Raw genomic sequence first — 24,652 nt, 5'->3', positions numbered from 1 at the left:
TTAAAGAAATTTCCCAATATTTATTGTATTTACTCTTTTGTTGTAACTAGTCTATTGTATCTGTCCAATTGTAATTACCGTGTAAGTCCCGCTATATCTGTATATATATACCTGCTTCTCCCTTTCTGGCTCTTAGTTTCTGTAACTCAACCAACCCGCATAGCCACGTAAGTTTTCAATAATTATAAAGAATTTATTGTATTTTACTGTTTATTTTTGTATTACTGTTTTTTCTATGTTACTGACTCTGTAAATTGTTTTGTATTTGTAATATCCAGGCCCTGAAGAGGGCAATATATTTGTCGAAACGTTGGCAAAAAGACGAGTTGTTTTATTTGACCGATTCCTCGCAAATCTTCCATCCTAAGTATAATATAAGACCTCAAGTGCTCACATAAAGTATTTAGGGCCTGCAGTGAGTGGTAGATCTGGGGGATTTACTTAGGTTAAGCAATAGGTAATTGACTTTTCCAGGGAACAAAGAGAGAGAAACAAATCCTTGGGATAATGTGAGAGCCCCAAACAGTCAATATTACTTTCAATATCTTTTGAAACTAACAATATTAAAGTGAAGTCAAAAGTATTGATGATTTGAAGCAGTTTGTTGAATACTACTGCAAGGAAACCTAATTATTCTCAACTAATGGCAGATTGAAGGTTTTATTTTATAATCACAAAATTATGCACAAGATTCTTCGTAAAATAATTCTTTCTTCGTTGGATAAAGTGATATTATAAAAAGTAAATTGCAAGCAAAGGTCTGTGAAGCGATCAATTACCGATTCAGTAAAAAAAAAAGTTTTGTTCCTTCTGATAGGATTTATTTAAATATTGGCAGCGTAAGTTTGGTTAATTTAGCGAAAACTTTATGAACATCCATAACTATCAAGGCTATTTTCGAGCAAATATAATTTTACCTAAAGACATTGGAACTGCATCTACACAAATTATGCAACTGATAAATATTTAAATAAGATCTGAAGCAGTGTTCGTCAGCCCCAGAATATTTAAGGTTGGTGTAAACCTCAAGCGCAAATTTTGTGAAGTTGGAATTGATAGCCTGGGCGATAAGGCTTGAAAATTTTAGTTACCATCAATAATAAGGATGCTCTTTCTATGTAATCGGCAACACACGATAGAAATGGTACAGCCAGTTGAATGCTGGAGATGGATATGCTAACAACCGGAATCGAAGGGACTACAGTTTTTAGATTACTTGCAGAAACATTGATGTTGGATTGGGGGGGTTCCACAGTGCCACCACAGTGTAACAGTGGTTCTGTCTTGCGACGCCACAAATAGCAAAGAAACTCTACCATTACATTTGGCTGCTTGGTGGGAAATGGTAAAACTAGTATCGACTGACGTAGATTAAAAAAAGAAACAACAAGAAGAATCCTAAAAAAGTACACTGATAATCGTTGAAAGTTTCCGCCTTTAAAAAAACAAAACAAAATATAAATAATTCTTTAACCTTGTTAGATGGATCAATGTCACGGCTAAGATTAAACACGGATTAGTCTATAAAATAAATATGGCTTACATTTAGCCCACAGTATGACCTTAGTCCAGTTTATGCTGTCTCTTCACAACTTTCAATTGAAGAAAAGTAGAGCACACAAAACCATTTTTTTAAAATAATAATTTCAACTAAATTTTCAACTAAAAATGCTACAAAAAAACTTCCATCACACAGGAACATAATTCTATAAAATGTTTAGTCAATCGAGAAAGAATATAGAAAATAGTCCAAGTTTTATTTCTTGTTAAGAGACTAGTTTATGTTTAGGTTATATTTAGTATGGTAAAACTGGTGGGGGTCAGAAACATAGTGTCTAGTTATAACTTGAAAAGGATGTAACTAATTAACTTGTGTTTTGTGAAACAAGTGGAATCAACTCTTTTTTGTTATTTTTCTTTTTAAAACTATGTTTTTCAAATTTATTAAAAGAATATTGTATAACTTTTTTTATTAATGAGTAATAAACGAGCAATAGTAAGTCTTATTCAATTCGGTTCTGTTTTTAGACCGAACTGGAGAACTGGAGAACGTAATAGAAAAATAGGTTTTACTAAATAAATATATTTCAATCAATACATACAATTTACCTTATCATCATTCAACTTGCTATCTGAGCTTCTCACATATGTATCTCTTTCCAAGAATCTTCTAAATAATTTACTTTGAAAAGTTATCTGATTTTCAGCACTAATACTAACTACTTTTCTTCAATGAAGATTCACACCACAATCACTTGTTTAAAGTGTACTAATCCTTCTTTCATTGCTAAACGTTATGGCGTGGACGTGCTACCTGTTAATAGGAAGGTTTTGCTAATATGAACAGGTTATGGACATTGGTGACATCAATGGCGGCTGATGCCGTTGCCTTCTTGATATAGTCTTCTTACTATATATTTGATTTCAAATAATTATGTCTTTTCTGTTTTGAGGTATCATCATTGGATGTTCTTCTTTGGTTTTTGTTATTATTATCACATTTTTTTGTCATGAAATGTTCTAATTTTTTTTTTACTTTTATTACTTTTTTTTTCTAACAAATTAAGATCCGCCCTCATCTTTATTGGAACCCGAAGCTTTTTTTCAGGGCACTGGCCCGGTCTTTAGTTAGTTTTCTCTCACTTCAGACAACATTATCGTCGCACAGTAAGCTGTAAGGTTTCTTAGAAAGAGGGCTAAATCCCTACCGTTTCTTTTATAATATAGTTTTCTTAAGGTTTTGTCATTCTAAATGTAAATTGTTGTCTGTTTCGAACGCTTAAGACTTCAAAGAGCTCAGTTGCTGATTTCAAGTGATCCACTATTCATATTTCTAATCTTGTACACAAATAAAAACCAATTATACTTTCCAGCAACCCTACAACACTTTAAAATAACCTGAGCCCTTAGCAAATATCCGAGTAATTAAATGTAGGGGGGAATTATTATATTTAAATAAATACTCTTTTGGTGCTAGAATTAAATTATGCTCACTGTGTAATCTTGATGAAAGAATTGAGGATGTTTTTCATTTCATAGCTATTTGCCCAATCCTACGAGAATTTAGAGTTCAATACTTTATTAAAAAACTGTTTACGTATGATGAATTTATAACAATTTTAAATGGAAATAATTGGACGAATTTGGTTAAATATTGTAAACGGGCCTGGGCGTATAGATACATGTTAGTGAATGAATTCAACTATTAGAGGCCAAAGATTAGTTTTGTTTAAATCTCTGAAATATTATGTTTGCATGTTTTTTCGTTAAATATTCTTTTCACTTTAATTTTAAAAAACTTCTGTTTCATGTCTACAATTGATTTTTTCTTTTTCTTTTTTTTCTTCTCTCCTTGTCATTTTGTTTTGCTTTTTCATTCCTCTGTTTTTCTTATTTATTTAGGTATTTATTTGTTTCTTTTGGTTTTTATTTAAATATTTATTTATTTAATTATTTATTTTGTCAGAAAATTGAATTTAAAAAAAATAGATCATATTAAAGAAGTTTATTTGCAAGACAACTCTCAGACGGTCGTCATGACCATGAGTATGTCCGTCGCCAGAAAATTTGTATTTTGTTTAATCTGTGTAATAATTTAATAAAGACTTTATTATTATTATTATTATTATATCCGAGAATTTTTAGAAAAGCTCTTGAAAAAGTTAGCATATTCATTTCTCAAAGCTCCCTAGATTGAATCAATTCCCATCTCAGCTGAGCCAAAGTAATTTTCCTTCATTTAATATTGAACTGACATGCACACACGTGTGAGGATTGTCTATTATTGTCTAAAACCAAGGTCAACCTCACAAACTAATAAAAAACTATTCTAAATTTGGAAACTTTGTAAAAACAAAAGCATTAAATATAGTAAATTAAATTTCACCAAACTAACAAGCAAAAAAACATTATCACTACCACTAAAAACTGGAAAAAATAAACCACGTTGCAATACTTCTCACAAATCATAACATAAAAAACAAAAACTTAAAATTTTTAACTACTATATAAACATTTTAACTTCCGTTCACTATTTTTTTTATGTTGGCATTACTTTGAAATATACTTTCTTTTTGAGTTTAAAGAAACATACAAAAACATAAAACGCCAATGCTTAAAATAAATGTTTTTTAAAAAAGTTTTCTCTCAATTTTAAAAATAAATTTCGACTATTTCTAAGCCAATATTTAAGTGTAATTATTATTATTATTTTTTTAAAGATTTAAGGCGCGTCAATATCTGAGGTTATTGGCGCCCGGAGCACTTTATAGTGCACAGTGCTCCGTACAGTGTTCTCAGAAAACACTGTCCATCACCGGGACAGTGAGCTGTAAGAAGCTCCCTGAGAAGAGGGATATCTATGGGTCAGCAGCAGGATTCGAACCCGGGATCTCCGCGTCGAAATCCAGTCTAATCTAACCACTTACGCTATCCGTTTACGTGTAATATGTAGATAAATTGAAATAAATGTTCAAAATTGAGTTTTTCATTTTGGAATGCATGTATTGCTCCCTATTTTCAATGGAACAAAGTTGATTTTGCACAACTTCTCTGATGCCAAAGGTCCTCATGTGGCAGACCACTGATCTGCCTAATTTAAGCTCTGACTTCTTTACTCCAATCACAGTGTGCTAAGGAATTAGGAGAACTGTGACTTAGATTTTAAATTTTAGGTCATGGCGGCCTATAACCAGAGTGTCTAGTTGGTTGAACTTGATGTTCCACACTAGAACATACTGGGAAATAGGAAGATGGTTATAGCACCAGAAAATGCCACTTACCTGGGCATACGCTTACCTGGGTCTTGGGGGATTTATACCCTTTTAGAACACTTCCACACGTGGGAGTTCCAATTTCGGAATTTGGGTGTGTGTGTGTGTGTGTGTGGAGAGGGTCACCAGGGTGACTCTAGCTACACTCTCGTCCTAAAACTTCCCCAGTTGGAGCTTGACTAACTTCGGATTAATGGTAGCCATCCTTAAAACAAATGAAAAGCGTTGGGGACTTGGATGGCAGAAGGTTAGCTAGCAAAAGGAAGTGGATATTATCCTCCGTTACTGATGCCGACTTCTCTCCAACTAAAATTTCCCAAGAACTCCTGGGCGAATAGCATCATCACAGGAAATACTAAAAGGTTCACCTGACACTAGTGGAGGAACGTCACAATAAAACTAATTATAGTGCAGAATACCCCGCAAAAAAAAATGGCGGCCTATTACAAATTCTAGCTCCAAAAACACCAAATCTTCACACGCGCACACACTCATTTTAGACAGGAAACACAGGAAATGATGGGAGCCCCAATAGAAGTTTTAGATCGCCGTGATCTAAACCTTAAATAGATGAATTTATATTATTTCGTTAATTCACGAAAGTTTTAGAACTAGAAAGTGGTTTGCATGTTAACACCAAATAACTTTTGTCATTTCTAACTTATACTAAATGTATAAAACAAAGAATAGCTCATTCTGATTAGATGCTCCGCTTGATAGTCTATTTTAGAGGACAGCTTACTTAAAAAGTATTCGAATATACTAAAATAATGCCCCTATAAACAAATTTTCTAAATACAAAAACAAACTAAGGGAATTTAAAAAAAACTATACACAAATTTTAACCTACAAAAAAATATCTAGCAGTAAACTGACTTGGAAAACACCATTTTGACCGAAGATATTGGTACTAAATTTAGAAAAGCAGTGTCGTTGGATAACGGCAGGACATTGTCAACTGAATTTAGGGTGACAGACACTCCAACTTGACATATATCCATGTTGATAGATTAATTTCTACTACGATACAAATATCACAAGCGTTGCAGCTAATGTATTATCTAATCTAGTGAACTATATTTATAGCTAAAATAGAATAAAGTATTGGAATAACAAGAAAAAATAATTTAGGATGCTAATTTTTTAGTTATTCCGGTTATTTGGCCTAGTTTCTTTTGTATTTTGTTTATTTAAATATTCTAAGCTCATTTTAGATTCTTTTTTTTTCAAAATGACCCTATTTAATTTTGTCTAAGGCTAAAGTTTCAAGGAGGTTGCTCATCTTCTAGATTTTAGATCTTCTAGATCAGTCTTTCCCAAAGTGGGAGATAACGCCCTCCTTGAGACCTACAAGGAAGCGGTAAAGTGCCTGAAGAGAAAATTTGGGGGTATAGCTTATTGAAGCGGTTTAAGAGGAACGATGACTGATTTGTGTTTTTCTAATACTTTGAACTAAAATCAAAGCCTACCTACATCGATTATTTAGTTGTTTTTTATATCGTTTTTTCGTTAATTTTGGGCTACCAGAGCCAATGCCGCAATTAAACCCTGGATTGTGGTCGATTGTTCGACGATTTTTTTATAGCCTTCTTATCATCGTATTTTGTGTGAACGTGGATTTAGTGCTGAGGCAACACTGTTAACTAGAAAGAGAAATCGTTTGCATTTTACCGAACGCGGGTGACTTACGGCTGTTTTTTTGAGTAAATTCGAGCCTGATATTAACAAAACTTGTTAAAGATCATCAGATTCATTCCTTCAAATTAGATTAGTTTTAAAATTTAAATTGAAATGTTTGTCTTAATTTGAATACCAATTTTTTCTAAATATTATTTATAAAGTTGCGTTTTATTGCTCTCATTAGAACACAGCCTCATTTAAAATGTAAGTTCGAACTCGGAAACAGGATAAGACTCAAATGGGCTCGCTATAATTAAATTAAAGTAATGATTGCGAGTGTGACTTTTTAAGAGGCGGTAACGTTAAAAATTTAGAGGGCACTAGAAAATGATTGATTCTCAAAATGGGGCGGTACACGGAATAAGTTTGAGAATCTTTATTCTAGATGGTTATGCATTATGCCTAAAACTGGTCGTTGACCACAAAATTAAAAAAAAAATACGAACTAACAAAGTAAATCTCTAAGAAGTTTACTAGCGCTGTGGGAGGACCAAAGAATAATAAATCTAAGCAGCAGTAAAACGCACAATTGAAGTGGATAATGGATTTGCCACAAGAAATTTTATAAAATATACCCGCAGAAACGTAACAGCCTGATTCTGATAGAATGGTATGCAGCGCAACGTGAGACATTCAGGGCGAAGAAGAAAGGCCGGTAAATAGGAAATAAGAAATTTAGTAGCCATTTGCTGGCAATGACGTAGTAGCACATCCTATTAGCTCTTCAAGGCTGAGCGAATGTAGATTTGTTAAATCATTTTTTTTATTTTTACGTGTTCTACGAATAGAGGAAACCAAAATGCTGTTGTTATTCTACATGCGCCATTTGCGCAGTTTGTCTGTTTATTATTGTGCTTTAACTGTTTCGACTCGTAGACTGTCTTGAAGATCCGAAGACGATAACTTTCGGCTATCTTCGGCAGTATTCGAAAATATTAGACGCGAATCTAGCTGCATTACATACCTTAGAATTGTAGACTGGTGGAAAATGCTAATTACATAGTTATTTTTTTTGAAAAATGTCGCAAAGAACTTTGCTTGATAGGAAATTTCAGCCTCTGGGCCAGTGTACTTTCAATTATAGACAACACCAATCCATAGTAAGCTGTAAGAAGCTTCTAGAAAGAGACAATCCAAAGGCTAACCAGCTGGATTCGAACCTAAGGATCTCCGCATGGGAATCAAATACGCTAAACACTCAGCTAGTCCTTTACCTAGGCAGAAGTAAGAAAAGAGAATCAGGTACTATCTGAAGTAACTCGAATAAAGATATTTTGGTAGTTTGCGCATTTGTTTGAAATGCGTCTCATCTTTATCTTGGTACAGGAACAGGTCCCTAGCTCAGACTGGAACTAACCCCACTCGCTTTATGTCCATCCGCCACTCTCAAAGATAACAAAATAGATAATCGGAACTCTCTCCTCTGATTTCCTAAATCATGGGTTCCATAATCAAATAATCCTCATCAATTTAAGGTAATACAATTTAATCATAACGTTCAGAAATAAAATTGGTGGATTACACTTTCTTTATTTTGTACGAGAGTCGTTTGAAAAGTCCGTGCAAAGTCAGAGAGATAGCTCTACTGGCGCGTATCAAGGTTATGTTTAGTTAGTAGCATCTCTTGGAAGAACACACACCAAGTTTCAGCCAGATCGGTCTATTTCTTTGTGTTTGGCATTCGTTTGAATCGAGGAAGTCGAGTGATTTTCAAAAAATGGACGAAAAAGAATTTCGTGTGTTGATTAAACACTACTTTATGAAAGGCAAAACGCCTCAGGAGACTAAAGAGAAGCTTGATAAACATTATGGTGACTCTGCACCTTCGATTAGAATAGTTTATAAGTGGTTTCAAAATTTTCGGAGTGGCCATATGGGCACAAGTGACGCTGAACGTTCTGGACGCCCTGTTGAGGTTACTACTCCAGAAATCATTGATAAAATCCATGATATGGTGATGGATGACAGTAGAGTGAAGGTGCGTGAGATTGCTAGTGCTGTGGGCATCTCGAATGAACGGGTACATAATATTTTGCATCAACATTTGGACATGACAAAGCTATCCGCAAGATGGGTGCCGCGATTGCTCACGCATGACCAAAAACGAAATCGTGTGAAGTGTTGCAAGGACGGTTTGCAGCTGTTCCAGAAGAATCCGCAGGACTTTAAGCGTCGTTTCGTCACTGTGGATGAAACATGGATACATCACTACATTCCTGAGACCAAAGAACAATCTAAACAATGGGTTACCAAGGGGGAATCTACGCCAAAAAAGGCGAAGACCGTTCCTTCGGCCGGAAAGATTATGGCGACTGTCTTTTGGGATTCACAAGGAATAATCCTCATCGACTATCTGGAAAAGGGTAAAACTATTACAGGTGCATATTATTCATCGTTATCGGACCGTTTGAAAACCGAGCTGCAAGAAAAACGCCCACGATTGGCCCACAAAAAAGTCCTTTTCCATCACGACAACGCACCAGCTCACACCTCAGCAGTTGTGGTCGCAAAATTAATGGAAATAGGGTTCCAACTCGTTTCACATCCCCCCTATTCTCCAGACTTGGCTCCCTCGGACTACTATTTGTTCCCCAATATGAAGAAATGGCTGGCGGGAAAAAGATTTTATTCAAACGAGGAGGTGATTGCAGAAACGAATGGCTATTTTTCAGACTTGGACAAATCCTATTATTCGGAAGGGATCAACAAACTAGAGCAGCGTTGGACGAAGTGTATAAGCCTAAAAGGAGACTATGTTGAAAAATAAAAAAGGTTTACCCCAAAAAATTAAGTAGTTTTTATTTTTGCACGGACTTTTCAAACGACCCTCGTATGTAAATTGAGGGTCAGAGACCTGTCTAATTTGTATCATTCGACGGAAATGTTACATCCGGTTTAACCGAATAAAAATTAAAAATAAAATAAGAGTTACAAAGCAATTGTTAGTTGTACATTTATAAAAAATACAATTTTTTGTTCTGAAATTTTAGGAACAAATTATTAGAATCCAAATTGTTGAAATTTGGAGCAAAAATTTTATTAAATACTTTATTCCAGGTCCAACTACTGGGAGGAACCTAAACTCCAGATTGAATTTGACGAATACCACTAATTATTATTATTATTATTATTTTTTTTTTTGGCGCATCAACAGCTGAGGTTATTAGCGCCCGGAGCTTTTTCCAGTGCACTGCCGGCCTCCGGACCGTGTTCTCTCGTTACAGACAACACTGTCCATCACCGGACAGTGAGCTGTAAGAAGCTCCTCGGAAGAGAAAATCTAAGGGTCAGCTGCTGGATTCGAACCCGGGACCTCCGCGTGGGAGTCCAGTATGCTAACCGCATAGCTAATCCCTTCCCTATATTATTATTATTATTGTTGTTTTTGGACTCAAAGGACCGTAAAACGTAGAAATTATTGAGAGACCTCAATTTCCAAAAATATGGCATGGAATTATTACCCAAATTGGAAATAATAGGGAACTTACTTTCAGATGCGCGCGCATTTGTTGTTCATGCTGTTGGGCTAATTGTTGCCGTTGAGCCTGGAAATGTTGCAACAATATCTGTTCTTGGATTTGCTGTTGTTTCTTCAACTGTAACAAAAACAAAATCTACAATTAGTAATTTATTAATTAAAACATTTATTATAAAATTATTTATTACAGATATTATTATTATTAATAAACAAGAACAATAAAATAATAAAATTTAACTAACACCTTTTAAAACAAAATTTTAGAAAACTGTTAAGAAAGCTAGGATTGTTAATGATCCTGTAAAAGTCGGACACTGAAAGAATAGGACATTCTTCAGGATTATGTCCGCAACTTTCTGTGACTCTATTCGGATTAAGCTTTGAACAGTGTCCTGAATATATAATCCAGATCTTTTCTTCAATGGAAGCTGTTAACAGATCATCGATTCGAGTATGAAGTAGAAAATAGTACCCTAACTTAAGAACTACGCTTCTACAAATATGAATTCTTCTGACTTCCTCTATTTGGGTTCTAAAAGCGATACAATGCTGAAGATGTTGGCCGGATTGTCTTCTTCTCTAGGCTAGGTTGCCTTCACTCGGACACCTAACTTATCTCACAGTTGTATACAGTTTCTACAGTCCTACTGCAAAGTGAGGTCCTATGTGATCCTTGAAGGCAAGAGTTTTCTTCTACCTCTAGTAAAGTAATAGAAAAGATTGTTATGATCAACAAGATTAAATAGCTCTGGAAAGATCCAAGACCTTTTAGGCGGCTTTTCTTTTTCTAGCTTGTCCAAAAAGTAGTAATTTCCATTATGGGATTCTGGAAAGTTTAAACCAGAGTTCGTAGCTACCTTTTCCTTCAAAGGAAACTTCAAATGAAAGGAAGTCGTTAACTTACGAGGGTCGTTTAAAAAGTCCGTGCAAAAATAAAAACTACTTAATTTTTTGGGGTAAACCTTTTTTATTTTTCAACATAGTCTCCTTTTAGGCTTGTACACTTCGTCCAACGCTGCTCTAGTTTGTTGATCCCTTCCGAATAATAGGATTTGTCCAAGTCTGAAAAATAGCCATTCGTTTCTGCAATCACCTCCTCGTTTGAATAAAATCTTTTTCCCGCCAGCCATTTCTTCATATTGGGGAACAAATAGTAGTCCGAGGGAGCCAAGTCTGGAGAATAGGGGGGATGTGAAACGAGTTGGAACCCTATTTCCATTAATGTTGCGACCACAACTGCTGAGGTGTGAGCTGGTGCGTTGTCGTGATGGAAAAGGACTTTTTTGTGGGCCAATCGTGGGCGTTTTTCTTGCAGCTCGGTTTTCAAACGGTCCAATAACGATGAATAATATGCACCTGTAATAGTTTTACCCTTTTCCAGATAGTCGATGAGGATTATTCCTTGCGAATCCCAAAAGATAGTCGCCATAATCTTACCGGCCGAAGGAACGGTCTTCGCCTTTTTTGGCGCAGATTCCCCCTTGGTAACCCATTATTTAGATTGTTCTTTGGTCTCAGGAGTGTAGTGATGTATCCAGGTTTCATCCACAGTGACGAAACGACGCTTAAAGTTCTGCGGATTCTTCTGGAACAGCTGCAAACCGTCCTTGCAACACTTCACACGATTTCGTTTTTGGTCAAGCGTGAGCAATCGCGGCACCCATCTTGCGGATAGCTTTGTCATGTCCAAATGTTGATGCAAAATATTATGTACCCGTTCATTAGAGATGCCGACAGCACTAGCCACCTCACGCACCTTCACTCTTCTGTCATCCATCACCATATCATGGATTTTATCAATGATTTCTGGAGTAGTAACCTCAACAAGGCGTCCAGAACGTTCAGCGCCATATGGCCACTCCGAAAATTTTGAAACCACTTATAAACTGTTCTAATCGAGTCACCATAATGTTTATCAAGCTTCTCTTTAGTCTCCTGAGGCGTTTTGCCTTTCATAAAGTAGTGTTTAATCAACACACGAAATTCTTTTTCGTCCATTTTTTGAAAATCACTCGACTTCCTCGATTCAAACGAATGCCAAACACAAAGAAATAGACCGATCTGGCTGAAACTTGGTGTGTGTTCTTCCAAGAGATGCTACTAACTAAACATAACCTCGATAAGCGCCAGTGGTGCTATCTCTCTGACTTTGCACGGACTTTTCAAAGGACCCTCGTAAAGAAAGGGGTCTAACCTTATAATTCAGCTTCTCCCACTACCCACAGACTTAGGGGACATAGTTTCGACCCTACCATAGTGGCCGCAGAAGAGATAGCAAAACCAAAAAAAAAGGCTGGAGATGAAACAATTACCGAAAAGCGGCACTCTTGCTTGAAGCCAAAACTTAAAAGCATTGCTTAATTCGCTAACTTCTTTCTATTTTTACTATCTTTCATTTTAGACACAATCACAGGGTAAGATAGTCGAGTTTTCTTCAATTTACCTAACCTAGTACAGTTTTCTAATTGTGCATAGTCTTTTCTTAACCGTTTTCTCTATCTATGCTCCCACTTACATCGCTGTGCTAAGTCCAGGATGCAACATTAGTAGCTAATTGAGTTGGTAAACGAGGATAACCAACATTACTTAAAAAAATTACTGTAAGTAGTTCAGAAAATATATTTAACAACATTATTATCGATATCTACAGTCCAAGAATGTACAACGGAGGACCACCTAAGAACAAAGCCGCGGGCTTCTACAGACATTAAGACCAAAAAAGCTGTCAGACAAGCCCTACAGAATGTACCGTCGGTTGTATTAAAACAAAAAACAAAAAATAAAATAAATCATTCCGGTATTTTTCAATAACAGTTCTCATTGGTAACCCCGAAGAAGGTTATTTTTTCACCTGTCCAATTGTTTACAAAAATAAAAAACTTCGCGTGATTTCAATGAATTATGGATCTACATAGAAAAAAGAAAAAAGTTATTTTTTACAGTAAAACTGATCGTGTGGTTATAAATTATTCTATAATAACTACGGCCGTGTAGGAATTTTTGTATTAATAAATAACTTTATGAACTAATAATTATTAATAAAAATGGAGCATGCTCAGTTCTATATTTTACTGATATTCCGAATTTGAAACCAGTCAGAAATAAAGCGGGCTGTGACAGGATAAAAAATCAAACTTAAATTTATGGATTTTATGGAATTCTGAATGGAAAAAAAAAATCAGAATTGCTAGTTTCTCCCATTTCATTTGAGTTACAAAAATTAAAAAAAAAAAATTACTAACATTTTCATGCTAATAGGAGGGATAATAACGGAAGAAAAACTTGAGCCCTAAGATTTGAGGGAAGACATCAGTTGGGAAATAAGGAAAAGCCTGGAAGCATGTCCTTTACTCCTGTTGTTTTATAAGAGGGGTCCTGTGCAGAAGAAGTTGTAGCCGAAAGCGTGGTCTATTCGCGAGAGCCACAATTCCCAAATCTTGTAAATATTAAAGTTCCTTATTTACCGAGGAAAGGAAATCCTAAAAATAGTAATTAAGGGAAAAAGATTAGCTCAGAGGTTCGAATCTAGCTGTTGGTAGACCGGTAGTACAAGGAGAAATTGGCTCCGGGAGCCAATGACTTCCAGCTATCAATGCACTATAGTTATTAATAATAATTCCGACAACAAGTACACGAAAATGAGTTGTTTATTAATCTATCTTTGACTAAAAGAACTGTTTAACATGAATCCAGCTTTGAGAAGCTCGAATAAAGAACCCAGTGATGGTTACAAAATCCATACGGATACAATCCAATTTTTTTTTGAACACCAAAATCACCACCTAAATTCTGCATAATTAATAAGAAATAAGAACAAGAAAATAACATACAGAAGAAATGAAATCAATAAACTAAAAATGTTAATTCTTATAAACATATTTTTATATTCTAACCAAATATCTTTGGTGATTGATGTTGTCCAGTGGCGATGTTCTAACCATGTAGTGTGGATGATCTCGCGTTAGGTCCAACTTCAGAGGATGCGAGGGGGCAGACACCTTAAAATAGGGGCAGAGGTAATCACAATTGTAATATTGCTTTTACTAATTTGACTTCTTTTTTAAAATTATTATCTTTAAATCTACTACACAGTTAGTTCTTCAGATTCATCTTACATACAAAAAGAAAAGTGCATAGAGGAGATTACGTCACCCTTCTAAAAGGTATCAGAGAGCCCTTCAGAAATCCTAATACACAAGATGAACGCACAGTAGATTTAAATTTGGTACTTAGACTAACGTTATTAGTGAACTAGTCTGAGAGACACTTCAAAACTTAGTTACCTAGTGCTTAACTACAACTTAACTCATCACTTAAAATGGCTTCTACATTAAGTAGGGTTCCCTTAATCAAAATATAGTTTTTTTTTGTTTTTTTCTGCAAATGAAATAAGAACATTATTTTCAAAAAATTGAAAAAAAGTCACGATGTAGAACCGATTTATGCTTGAAATTTTAGTTGAAACTAAGGCGCCACGATAGCCGAGCGTTTTAGAGGCGAGAACTGTGAAGCTAATGTGTATTGTGGTACTGGGTTCGATTTCAAGTCTTAGGCCTTGGATTTTATTTAATGGTTAATAACAGAAATTTACAGTAAAGTATGTTTGCCGTCCACGACCCTCTAATTTGGTAGTCGGATGTAAAGCCCGCCTGAAAAAATAGGCAGGCAATTACAATTACTTTAACTTTTTAGGACAGGTGATCTCTGTATCTGAGGAGGCACCTTTGAAGGCGCTGCACAAGCTGCGTAAAGTGCATTATTTGATAAATTAAAGGAATAAGTTTGATCCTTTACATGAAAGATATTGATCACTTAAATATGTGGCAGGAGGTTTCCAATTTTTTTTTGGTAATTAAACGCAACTCTCTCCCAAAATTACCAAATAATTATTAAACCTTCTAAAAGATGTAAAATTAATTTTTAGACATTTTGTGTATGCTTGAGAACATCTAAAGCTCTTAACATTTGATTTTTCTTAGAAAAATCACTCGGAAAACGACTTATTTCCCCGATATTAAGAAAAATACTAGCTTTACTGCTTTCGCAATATTTTTAGTAGAAAGGGGATGAAAAAATACATAAAAAATGACCTATCGCGTGCTCTTCTTTCTCTTTGATAACAAGTTAAAAAATTTGAAATATGATTAATAAATACCAGATTTCGAAATGGCCTAGCACCTTTAATTTTGAAGATATCGAATTGAGGTTTCCGGTTTCTTTTATAACTTTTTATACTCTTTAAAACTGTGTATATGAAACTAGAGGTGACGGGCAACAAATTTTTCCTCTACCATTTTTTGCTCAGATTAACCGTTTAAGCATGAAATGCATTTGAGCCGCTTTAAAATGAACACCCTGTATATTCATACCATATAATCAACAAAAAAAACGATAGAGAATATATAAATACATTATAAATTAGTTTTGAACGAGAAAATAGTTCTGAACAACCAAAAAATAGCACGCACATATAGATTCATAGTCCTTTGCTATAAGATCTCTGACAACGTGTTGGTCCCAAATAGTACATACACATATAATACAAACAGCCATAACCGACCGTCTGTAACTAGAAAATACAAATAACCCTAGAAAATACAAATACTATTAATGGAGCCAAATAACACACCACACATCTCTTTTAATCTATTCTGGGTCTCCGATAAACTTACATCGCCTTCCAAACATTTTATTTATTTATTTGGTATAAATATATATATTCAAGCATTCACTTTGAATATAAACAGCATCTGTTCTCGTTTTTGTTCTGTCCTCCCTTTTATCTTTAGAATTATTAATTCTAACTAGTTTGTTTTAAAATACCATTTCATTTATACATTTCTTATTGGTTCCTATTTTTAAAATAAACTTATTTATTTGATCTCTTCACAGCTTTCTTTGTAGATTTGTTTTGTTTGTAATTAATCTTTTATGTTGTTCTTTTTAATTTATTTTATGTAGAAATTAAGATAATTGATGATTATCTTTTCAAAAAACAAACGGGAAAAATATATTTTCATTTTCTGAAGACATTAATTCGGAAATGAAAAATAAACAGCAATCACTTAAACTTGATATTCTAAAACTGAAGATATTAAAGTTGTAATAATTAATGTACCGTGGAATTGCTTTATTTGTGCATGAAGTTGACCAATGGAGGGTTAAAACGTCACCAAAATGTAAGAAAATAGTGAATAATAGTGGGGAGTAAAGCCACCCCCCCCCCAAAAAAAGTCTTTCTATTGGGTTGGCAAATAAGTTCGTTCGGTTTTTATTTTGGTACAGATTCCTGATTTTCTTTTTTCATTTTCGACGCAAGCGCACAACTCGATTGTTCATTTGAAAGATAATGGTAAGCGTAACCTTTCTATGACTTTCGGTTTAACAAACATTACTATTGTGCTTGCTGCGTAGCTGTAAAGATGGAAGAAAATAAAGTGCATTTTCATTATATTTTGCTCTATTATTTTAAAAAAGGGCAAAGGAGCTGCAGAGGCTAATAAAAAGATATGTTGTGTACACATGGTGATGATGCCTTAACAGAATGTGTATGCCAAAAGTGGTTTGCCAAATTGCGTTCTGAAGATTTTGACATTTAATGATGCGCTCCTCTCCGGTCACCCGACCGAGATATCCCATACGAGCGCCGTAAACCATTTGCACCGGCTGGAATACGTTTCTCGGCTCAAAGTTTGGGTACCGCATGAATTAACCAAGGCCAACTTAACCACTCGCACATCCATTTGCCATACGTTGCGGAAACGTCAAAAAAAGATCCATTTTTAAAGCGGATGGTAACGGGAGATGAAAAATGGATCGTCTACGATAATGTAGTACGTAAAATATCATGGAAGCACTGCAGTGAGCCCCGGCAAACAAGCTCGAAGGCGGAATTGCATCCGAAGAAGATCTTGCTCTCCGTATGGTGGGATTATAAAGGTATCCATCTATAACGAGCTGTTACCGTCAGGCAAAACAATTGATTCAATCGCATATTGCTTGCAGTTAACCAAATTGGACCATGCAATCCGCAAACAAAACGTCTAGAATTGGCAAATTGTAAAGGTGTCGTCTCCCACCACGACATCGCCAGACCGCATACGTCATTGACCTCTCGGAATAAACTGCTGGGATGTTTTGCCTCATCCTCCGTATTCACCAGACCTGGCACCTTCTGATTATCATTTATTCTGATAGTTGCAGAACTCCATGAACGGAAAAACTTTCGATAAAGAAAAGACTGTCAAAAAACATTTTGATTGGTTTTTCGACGATAAGCCACAGACGTTCTACGAACGTTGTATAATGAAGTTGGTGGAAAGATGGCAAGAAGTTATCAATAAGAATGGTCAATATTTAATTGATCAAAATTTATTCTGTGCATCAAAAAAATTGTTATTTATTCCACCCTCAAAAACCGAACGAACTTATTTGCCAACCCATTATTTATTATCCCAGGATGAATGTTTTGTTGAAGGATTCTCAAGGAACCAAAACTGCAAATAACCTTCTAAAAGAGCCAAATCAGAACAATTTACTGTTCTCCTAAAGAATAACGAAAAGCGATGATAGAATTTGAAATTTGGGGGAAAAAATGGGTTAACCGGAAAAAGTAAATCAACAGAACAGATTTGTAAATTTATTTTTGAATATTATTGGAAAATAGTTCTAAAGATAGTTTTATTAAAGTTTCATTTGTAACAAATTAAATTCACGAGTTTTGGAGACGATACAATATAATTTGAAAATATGCGTTTGAATTAGTCGCAGTTTATAAAGCAAGTAGAATAATTAACAGTCTAATTTCCTGTTTATAATTTATGATTGGCTCTTAACCGATACCCAGTTAATTAAACACTTCAAGACAACACTAGTATCAAGATTTAATTGACTGGAATATACGATTAGAATTTTAATAAATCGAAAAGTCTTGTGAGGGGTCTCTCTCTTGGTTTATAATTTTACGAAGTTATTAATAGATTCATTTAATATGCAACATGTAAATTATACATGCTAATATAAAAATCTACCGGAAGAAGGTCTGTAATAAATATTTAAGTTGTCGATTTGTAAAATACAAACACTAAGCTGTTTTAATAAAAAAAAAAATAATAATTTATATATGAAAACAATAGACAGTTAAATTCTTTTGAGGTAATAAAATTAACCTAATAAAAATGGTTGGTTTAATGAATTAATTAAAGTTAGAATAATAACTTGACTTCCGGTATTGTAATGCTATATTGTAGATAAATCTATATACTTACTGAGAACAGGGTGGACTTTTATCAACCACGAAATAAAATCAAATTAAACCGGAAGTGAATAAAAAAGGTTTGATCTGTAAAATGAAAGAGTTCAGAATAACTTTTACTTTAAATTGAAAAAAAATAAATAAAAGTTCACCAAAAAATATTTAATTAAAATCCAGAAAAAAAATAATAAAGATCCTTAATAGAAGTTTATTAAATTTGAAGTTGATTACAATTAAGTACTTTATAAGGATGAAAACATCTCAAACAAACCCTTCCATCTTCCAAGTAATTAAATACGTACAAGTATTACTCGGGGTAAGATGTGACGAACAAGAATACAACACACATTAAGAAATAAGACAAGAACTCTGGGTAGGAGAGTTTTAACCTTTAAAACACATATATAAAGTTAGTTGAACTCAAAGGGCGCTTTTATATAGAGTAAGGCTTCTACCGTTATTAATATAATCAAATATATCATGAAGGTTATGTAACCTACCCTAGTCATTCATTCCATTGCCTTCTATATCATTCGCTTACAAAATTTACTGTATCATTTATTAAATATTTGTTTCTGAAAATTAGTTAACTAATTGTCAGAATAAAGTAGAAGGGCTTCCTTTCAATAATTGTAGGGCAACAATTATAAATTAATGAGAAATTAAAATTAAATATTTAGGCACCACGGTAACCGAGCGGTTATAGGCTAGACCCGCAATGCTAATATGTATTGTTGGTTTAGTGGGTTTGATTCCCCTTGGTCTAGGTCTTGTGCATTTTATTTAATATTTAATTTGAGAATTTTGTAGTAAAGTACGTTAGGCTAGACCCGCAATGCTAATATGTATTGTTGGTTTAGTGGGTTCGATTCCCCTTGGTCTAGGTCTTGTGCATTTTATTTAATATTTAATTTGAGAATTTTGTAGTAAAGTACGTTAGGCTAGACCCGCAATGCTAATATGTATTGTTGGTTTAGTGGGTTCATATTCCCCTTGGTCTAGGTCTTGTGCATTTTATTTAATATTTAATTTGAAATTTTTGTAGTAAAGCATGTTTTCGAGTCGCCTCCGTACGCGACATCTAATTCAGTAGTTGGAATTAAAGCCTGCCTGTAAAAAATAGGCATTACTTTACCTAATTTTAGGATTTAGTCGATGGGAACATAGATTACCAGCGAGTATCAGCCATTGTTTTTATTATCTGTTTTAATGCCATACCTAACAAGGCCTACTTAATTTTATTTTTTACATTGTGGGTGGTATTTGTGAGCCTTAAAGGGTTGGTATATCTTCGGTCTTTGACTGTGATTGACACTTTAAAAAATAGTTCCATATTACTTTAATGCAAGAACCTATTTATGAAGTAAGAAGACTAAAAATCAGTCTAAAAAAAAAAAAACTTCTAGAGTCGGTTAAAAGTTACTTTAAGTTGAATAGATCAATCATCAATGAATGATGAATCATCAATAGAAGGAGAAGAGACAAAAATGGCTACCTAAAATGAAAAATAATCCGAAAAAATAGAATTAATTTATGCATTTTCACGAAAGCAACTTTTCCTGAGGAACTAACTGTGCAAATAGTTTAAGATAACTCTTTGTTTTTTTTTTAGAAATAATAATGATATATTAAAAATAAGTAAAAAAGTAAAATCGAAAAAAAGAATAATAAAAAAATTGAAATTAATAAAATAATGCGTCCTCTGAAGATGGCTTATATCATCAGAAGAGAACCAATCGTAATCAAAGTTAGCAAAACACTCCATTGGTTGCTCTAAATTACTTGGTAGCAACAATTATCATGCACTATAGAAACATGCAGAACAAATAATAAAAATAACCGCATGCAATTTTCAAAAAGTAAAATAAAAATACAACAAAGATTGGGTACACAAAGAAACGGGAGTAGTTTGAATCGGAGAATGTTTTTTGATATTATTAATGACGTATGAACAATAAAGTCCTTGCATTTTTGGGTTCGTTTATTTATAATCCATAATTCTAACTCTCTTTAATACCATGAAAGGGTTTATTATTTTTTTTGGAGGCAATGATAAAGTTAGTTGAACTCAAAGGGTGCTTTCATATAGAGTAAGGCTTCTACCGTTATTAATATAATCAAATACATCATGAAGGTTATGTAACCTACCCTAGTCATTCATTCCATTGCCTTCTGTATCATTTGCTTACAAAATTTACTTTATATTTCTTTCACCTAGCCTTCCGTTCGTGGATTGAATACTGAAGTTAAACGAGGTTTGGGGCTACTAACTAGCTGGGTGAAGTAAACTCTTTTATGTTTGGGGCAGTCTTTCGCGAAGTGGGTGGTCTTGCATAATTATGATGCAGTAGAACTTCTTTATTTTTTTTTTCTGTTGTCTAAAAAAAAAAAAGGGTTCTTTTTGGCTAGAACCGAGTGGAGAGCCGATTCATTTGTGCTAAATATAGTTAAGCTATACGATAAAGGATTGTCTTTAGTTGTTAGTCCACTAAATGATCACTAAAAGAACTAAAGTTAAAGTTCAGAAAAAGTACTTAAGTTGTGCAAAAACAAGTTCTAAAAAATTGTAGCTCTGTTATTTTAGGAACAAAGAACTGGTTACGTCTGTCACTTGTTTCTTTACAATATTTCAAGTGACTGACATACAAAATAACATGCGTGATTTACGAACTTAAATATAATTTTTGCAATACAAAACTTCTAAGCTTTGTTCATACATCAATTTTCTACCTAGGTGAACACAATGCCTAAAATAATGGAACCCGAGGAACTCAAAATTTGGAAAATCGTAAAAAATAAACACTTTGAAAGTATGACAAAGTACTTAAAGATGTATTTTAATTGAAAAGATCTAAGACTTTGAGACTTGAGAAAAATTCCAATTATATTTACCCGTGATTCAATAAAAAAAAAATTATTGATTGGCAAAACGACGGGTGTATGGTGCCAATGTTGAATTTTTAGGCAGATGTAAGGAACAGAGAACAATTAGAACGATGGCACCAAATTAATACACGTAATTACAGTGCAAAAAATTAATGGCAGAACAACAAAGTAAACTACAGAGTATAAGAAAAGTAATTAATTTTGTAACAAACAAAGAGATAAATAAATTAAAACAGTTTGGCCAACTTTTACATGCGCATACTAGATATTTATTTATTTATTTTTTATTGAAATTAAAAATTATGTTGACCAACCTGGAGTATCTGCTCATGGAATGCTGCTTCATGCCCGTTCAAGTCGGTTCTTCTAGCTAACGCTGGACTGCCAACTGGCGATTCTCTTGTCATATCTGGTTCAACAAAATGGAAATATATTATTTTATTTCATAAAAAGAATTTAAAAAAAAATAGATGTTAGGGCTTACTTGGAATGCTCTAAATCATTTTAAGAGAACAGAACACATTGGAAGCTTCCGGTAACTGAAAAGACTACTAGACAGCAGATCAAGACAGATTCTCGACAACGGAAGACTTATTTATTCTAAATGTATTTAAAGCCCGTTTGGGTCTATGGCATCAAACTGTGGGAGGTTCAACCAAACGCTCAAATATCTCCAAAGGATCCAGGCCTTACCGTTTAAAATTCTTCGTTCTATAGTTTAACGCTTCTTTTCTACGTCACCAATCAAACCATTCTCATAGATTCCATCTTAAAATTCCATCTTAACTTACAACCTTGCTTTCAAGAACTGTGGCCAACCTAGACCGGTGCCCTCGCGATCTCTCCTCTTTGAAGTCGAGAGATCGTCCATAGATACTGAAATGTTGTTGGAGGGTTACTTCAGGGTAGTAACTTCTCCATTTCGATTGGGTTGTACACAGTATATTATTATCCTTTTTGCTTATACGACCACAACTGCTGAGGTGTGAGCTGGTGCGTTGTCATGATGGAAAAGGACTTTTTTTGGGCGTTTTTCTTGCAGCTCGGTGAATAATATGCACCTGTAATAGTTTTACCCTTTTCCAGATAGTCGATGAGGATTATTCCTTGCGAATCCCAAAAGACAGTCGCCATAATCTTTCCGGCCGAAGGAACGGTCTTCGCCTTTTTTGGCGCAGATTCCCCCTTGGTAACCCATTGTTTAGATTGTTCTTTGGCCTCAGGAGTGTAGTGATGTATCCATGTTTCATCCACAGTGATGAAACGACGCTTTAAAGTCCTGCGAATTCTTCTGGAACAGCTGCAAACCGTCCTTGCAACACTACACACGATTTCGTTTTTGGTCAAGCGTGAGCAATCGCGGCACCCATCTTGCGGATAGCTTTGTCATGTCCAAATGTTGGATGCAAAATATTATGTACCCGTTCATTCGAGATGCCCACAGCACTAGTAATCTCACGCACCTTCACTCTTCTGTCATCCATCACCATATCATGGATTTTATCAATGATTTCTGGAGTAGTAACCTCAACAGGGCGTCCAGAACGTTCAGCGTCACTTGTGCCCATATGGCCACTCCGAAAATTTTGAAACCACTTATAAACTGTTCTAATCGAAGGTGCAGAGTCACCATAATGTTTATCAAGCTTCTCTTTAGTCTCCTGAGGCGTTTTGCCTTTCATAAAGTAGTGTTTAATCAACACACGAAATTCTTTTACGTCCATTTTTTGAAAATCACTCGACTTGAAAAACACAAAGAAATAGACCGATCTGGCTGAAACTTGGTGTGTGTTCTTCCAAGAGATGCTACTAACTAAACATAACCTCGATACGCGCCAGTGGTGCTATCTCTCTGACTTTGCACGGACTTTTCAAACGACCCTCGTAACCCAATAAATGCATTGATTTTAAAACAAATAAACGATTTTGTAAAAAAGGCTAAATTAAATAAATTTTTTATGAATGAAAAACAAAAATATATTTTGATGATAACCTTGAAACTATTCGTAAAATTAGTATAGTCGTCACAGAACAAATTGCCAATTTTTTTTTTTTTTAAATTATACGTTATACATGCCTTCTTGATTATTGCATGAATGAAATTTCTTTATAAATTTCATTCATTGAATTAGTATTTTTATTTACTCTTACTAAATAAGAAACGTATTGAGTTCAAATCATCAAATTTTACAATTTTTAAAATTTAACCCAAAAAATATTCGTTTTCAGGTGAAAAAATGTTTTTTTTAGAAAGTAATCTATGATCTGTGAGATAGTGATCAAAAATTAAAAATTGCCGAAAATGAAATTTCATATTTGAATTAGGTATCAATGAAATTAAGTAGAAACCATTTTTGCCTTAATAATAATTAAAACTTCTAAGTGAGATTTAAACAATCACAACTTTCGTAAAAGTAAAATCAATTTGACATCGGTAACATTTGTCAAGTTACTAGCTGAACTACAATGGAGTCTCGGTTATCCGTCACCCTTTTATCCGTCTATTCCAATTAACCGTCACTCTCTTCAGTATTTAAAATTTAAAAAAAAAAAACAAAAAAATAATTTTAAAAAGAAAACTATTTAAAAATTTATTTTAAGTGTTCAGAAATTTTAAAGAGTCCTTTAGCCTTAAAAAAAAGAGTCCTTTAGCCTTAAAAAAAGAGTCATTTTGTCTAATTTTGGCTCTAATTTAAGATTAGTGACGGTCACAACCCCCCGTTCAACGCAGAGTGTGAATATTTTCTTTAGAGATTTTTTTCTTGTCTTTTAGGTACATACTCGTGTCCATCATTCGACAGTTTGTGGGTTTTTTTTTCCTAAAAATATCAACCACAAACAAAACCGCCCACAAAACCGATTAGATGTCGCAGACATTGTATTCATTAATTTTAATACCCAATAAAATGAATTGAATAATGAAAGATACCCTGACCTTTAAGGCTTAAGCGTATGAACGTATAAAATATGTATACAAAGTTAAATACAAAGTTCTATACACGTTAAACAAAAAGAATCTGGAAATTTTCCTGTTTTTTCCCCATTATCCGTCTATTCGACTATCCGGCACGTGTCCGGGTCCCCGTCATGACGGATAATCGAGACTCCACTGTAACTTGAAAATGATTGACTTTAGAAAAGTTTCAGTGAGGGAAACCTTTTCACGAACTTTGATCCTTAACTCACTTATAAATAAGTAAGTTTCAATTTTGAAAATTTAGCCCATTTAGAAGGGGGGGGGGGTTACTTCGTGTCAAAATCAGGAAAATGATAAATCTAATTTTTGTAATAATCTAAATGAGCTACAAGCATTTACTGGTTAAAGCTAATTCAAAATTAAAACATTTGTTGCCGAGTATCGGCCCTGCAGAAGTGCTAACTGAGGAGTTTGATGACGTAATTGTATTTAGAGGAAATAGGAAGTCGCAAAAACTGTTTTTACTTTAAAAATTGGTAATTTATTTTTTACGTTAACTATTTTTGAAAATATTTCTACGTTTATTTCATAAATTTTGCTATAAGAATAAAATGAATCAATTTTTAACAAAATGATACTTTTTTATTTTGGTTTGTTGCTAAATT

The 24,652-nt window shown here is 34.1% G+C and overlaps 1 protein-coding gene across 13 annotated transcripts in view; it reads right to left on the bottom strand.

The window, feature by feature from the left end:
* HDAC4 (histone deacetylase 4) overlaps positions 1-24,652 on the bottom strand; it is a 304,732-nt gene that overhangs the window by 26,680 nt on the left and 253,400 nt on the right. For 9 of the 13 annotated variants that reach the window (XM_074114818.1, XM_074114820.1, XM_074114826.1 and 6 more), the window contains 3 exons: positions 21,385-21,479; positions 13,824-13,928; positions 9,941-10,048 (listed from right to left, as the gene is read on the bottom strand). In XM_074114818.1, the coding sequence (XP_073970919.1) occupies positions 9,941-10,048; positions 13,824-13,928; positions 21,385-21,479 (308 nt within the window). The remainder of the gene's footprint in view (positions 1-9,940; positions 10,049-13,823; positions 13,929-21,384; positions 21,480-24,652) is intronic. The other 4 variants (XM_074114828.1, XM_074114829.1, XM_074114830.1 and 1 more) reach the window with 1 other exon arrangement.

This window comes from Rhodnius prolixus, unplaced genomic scaffold (genome assembly GCF_049639745.1).
Source record: "Rhodnius prolixus isolate KJV_2025 unplaced genomic scaffold, Rpr scaffold_7, whole genome shotgun sequence".
Taxonomy (NCBI): Eukaryota; Metazoa; Arthropoda; class Insecta; order Hemiptera; family Reduviidae; genus Rhodnius; species Rhodnius prolixus.
Note: the sequence above shows the minus strand (reverse complement) of the source record. Positions and strands in the feature narration are given on the sequence as shown.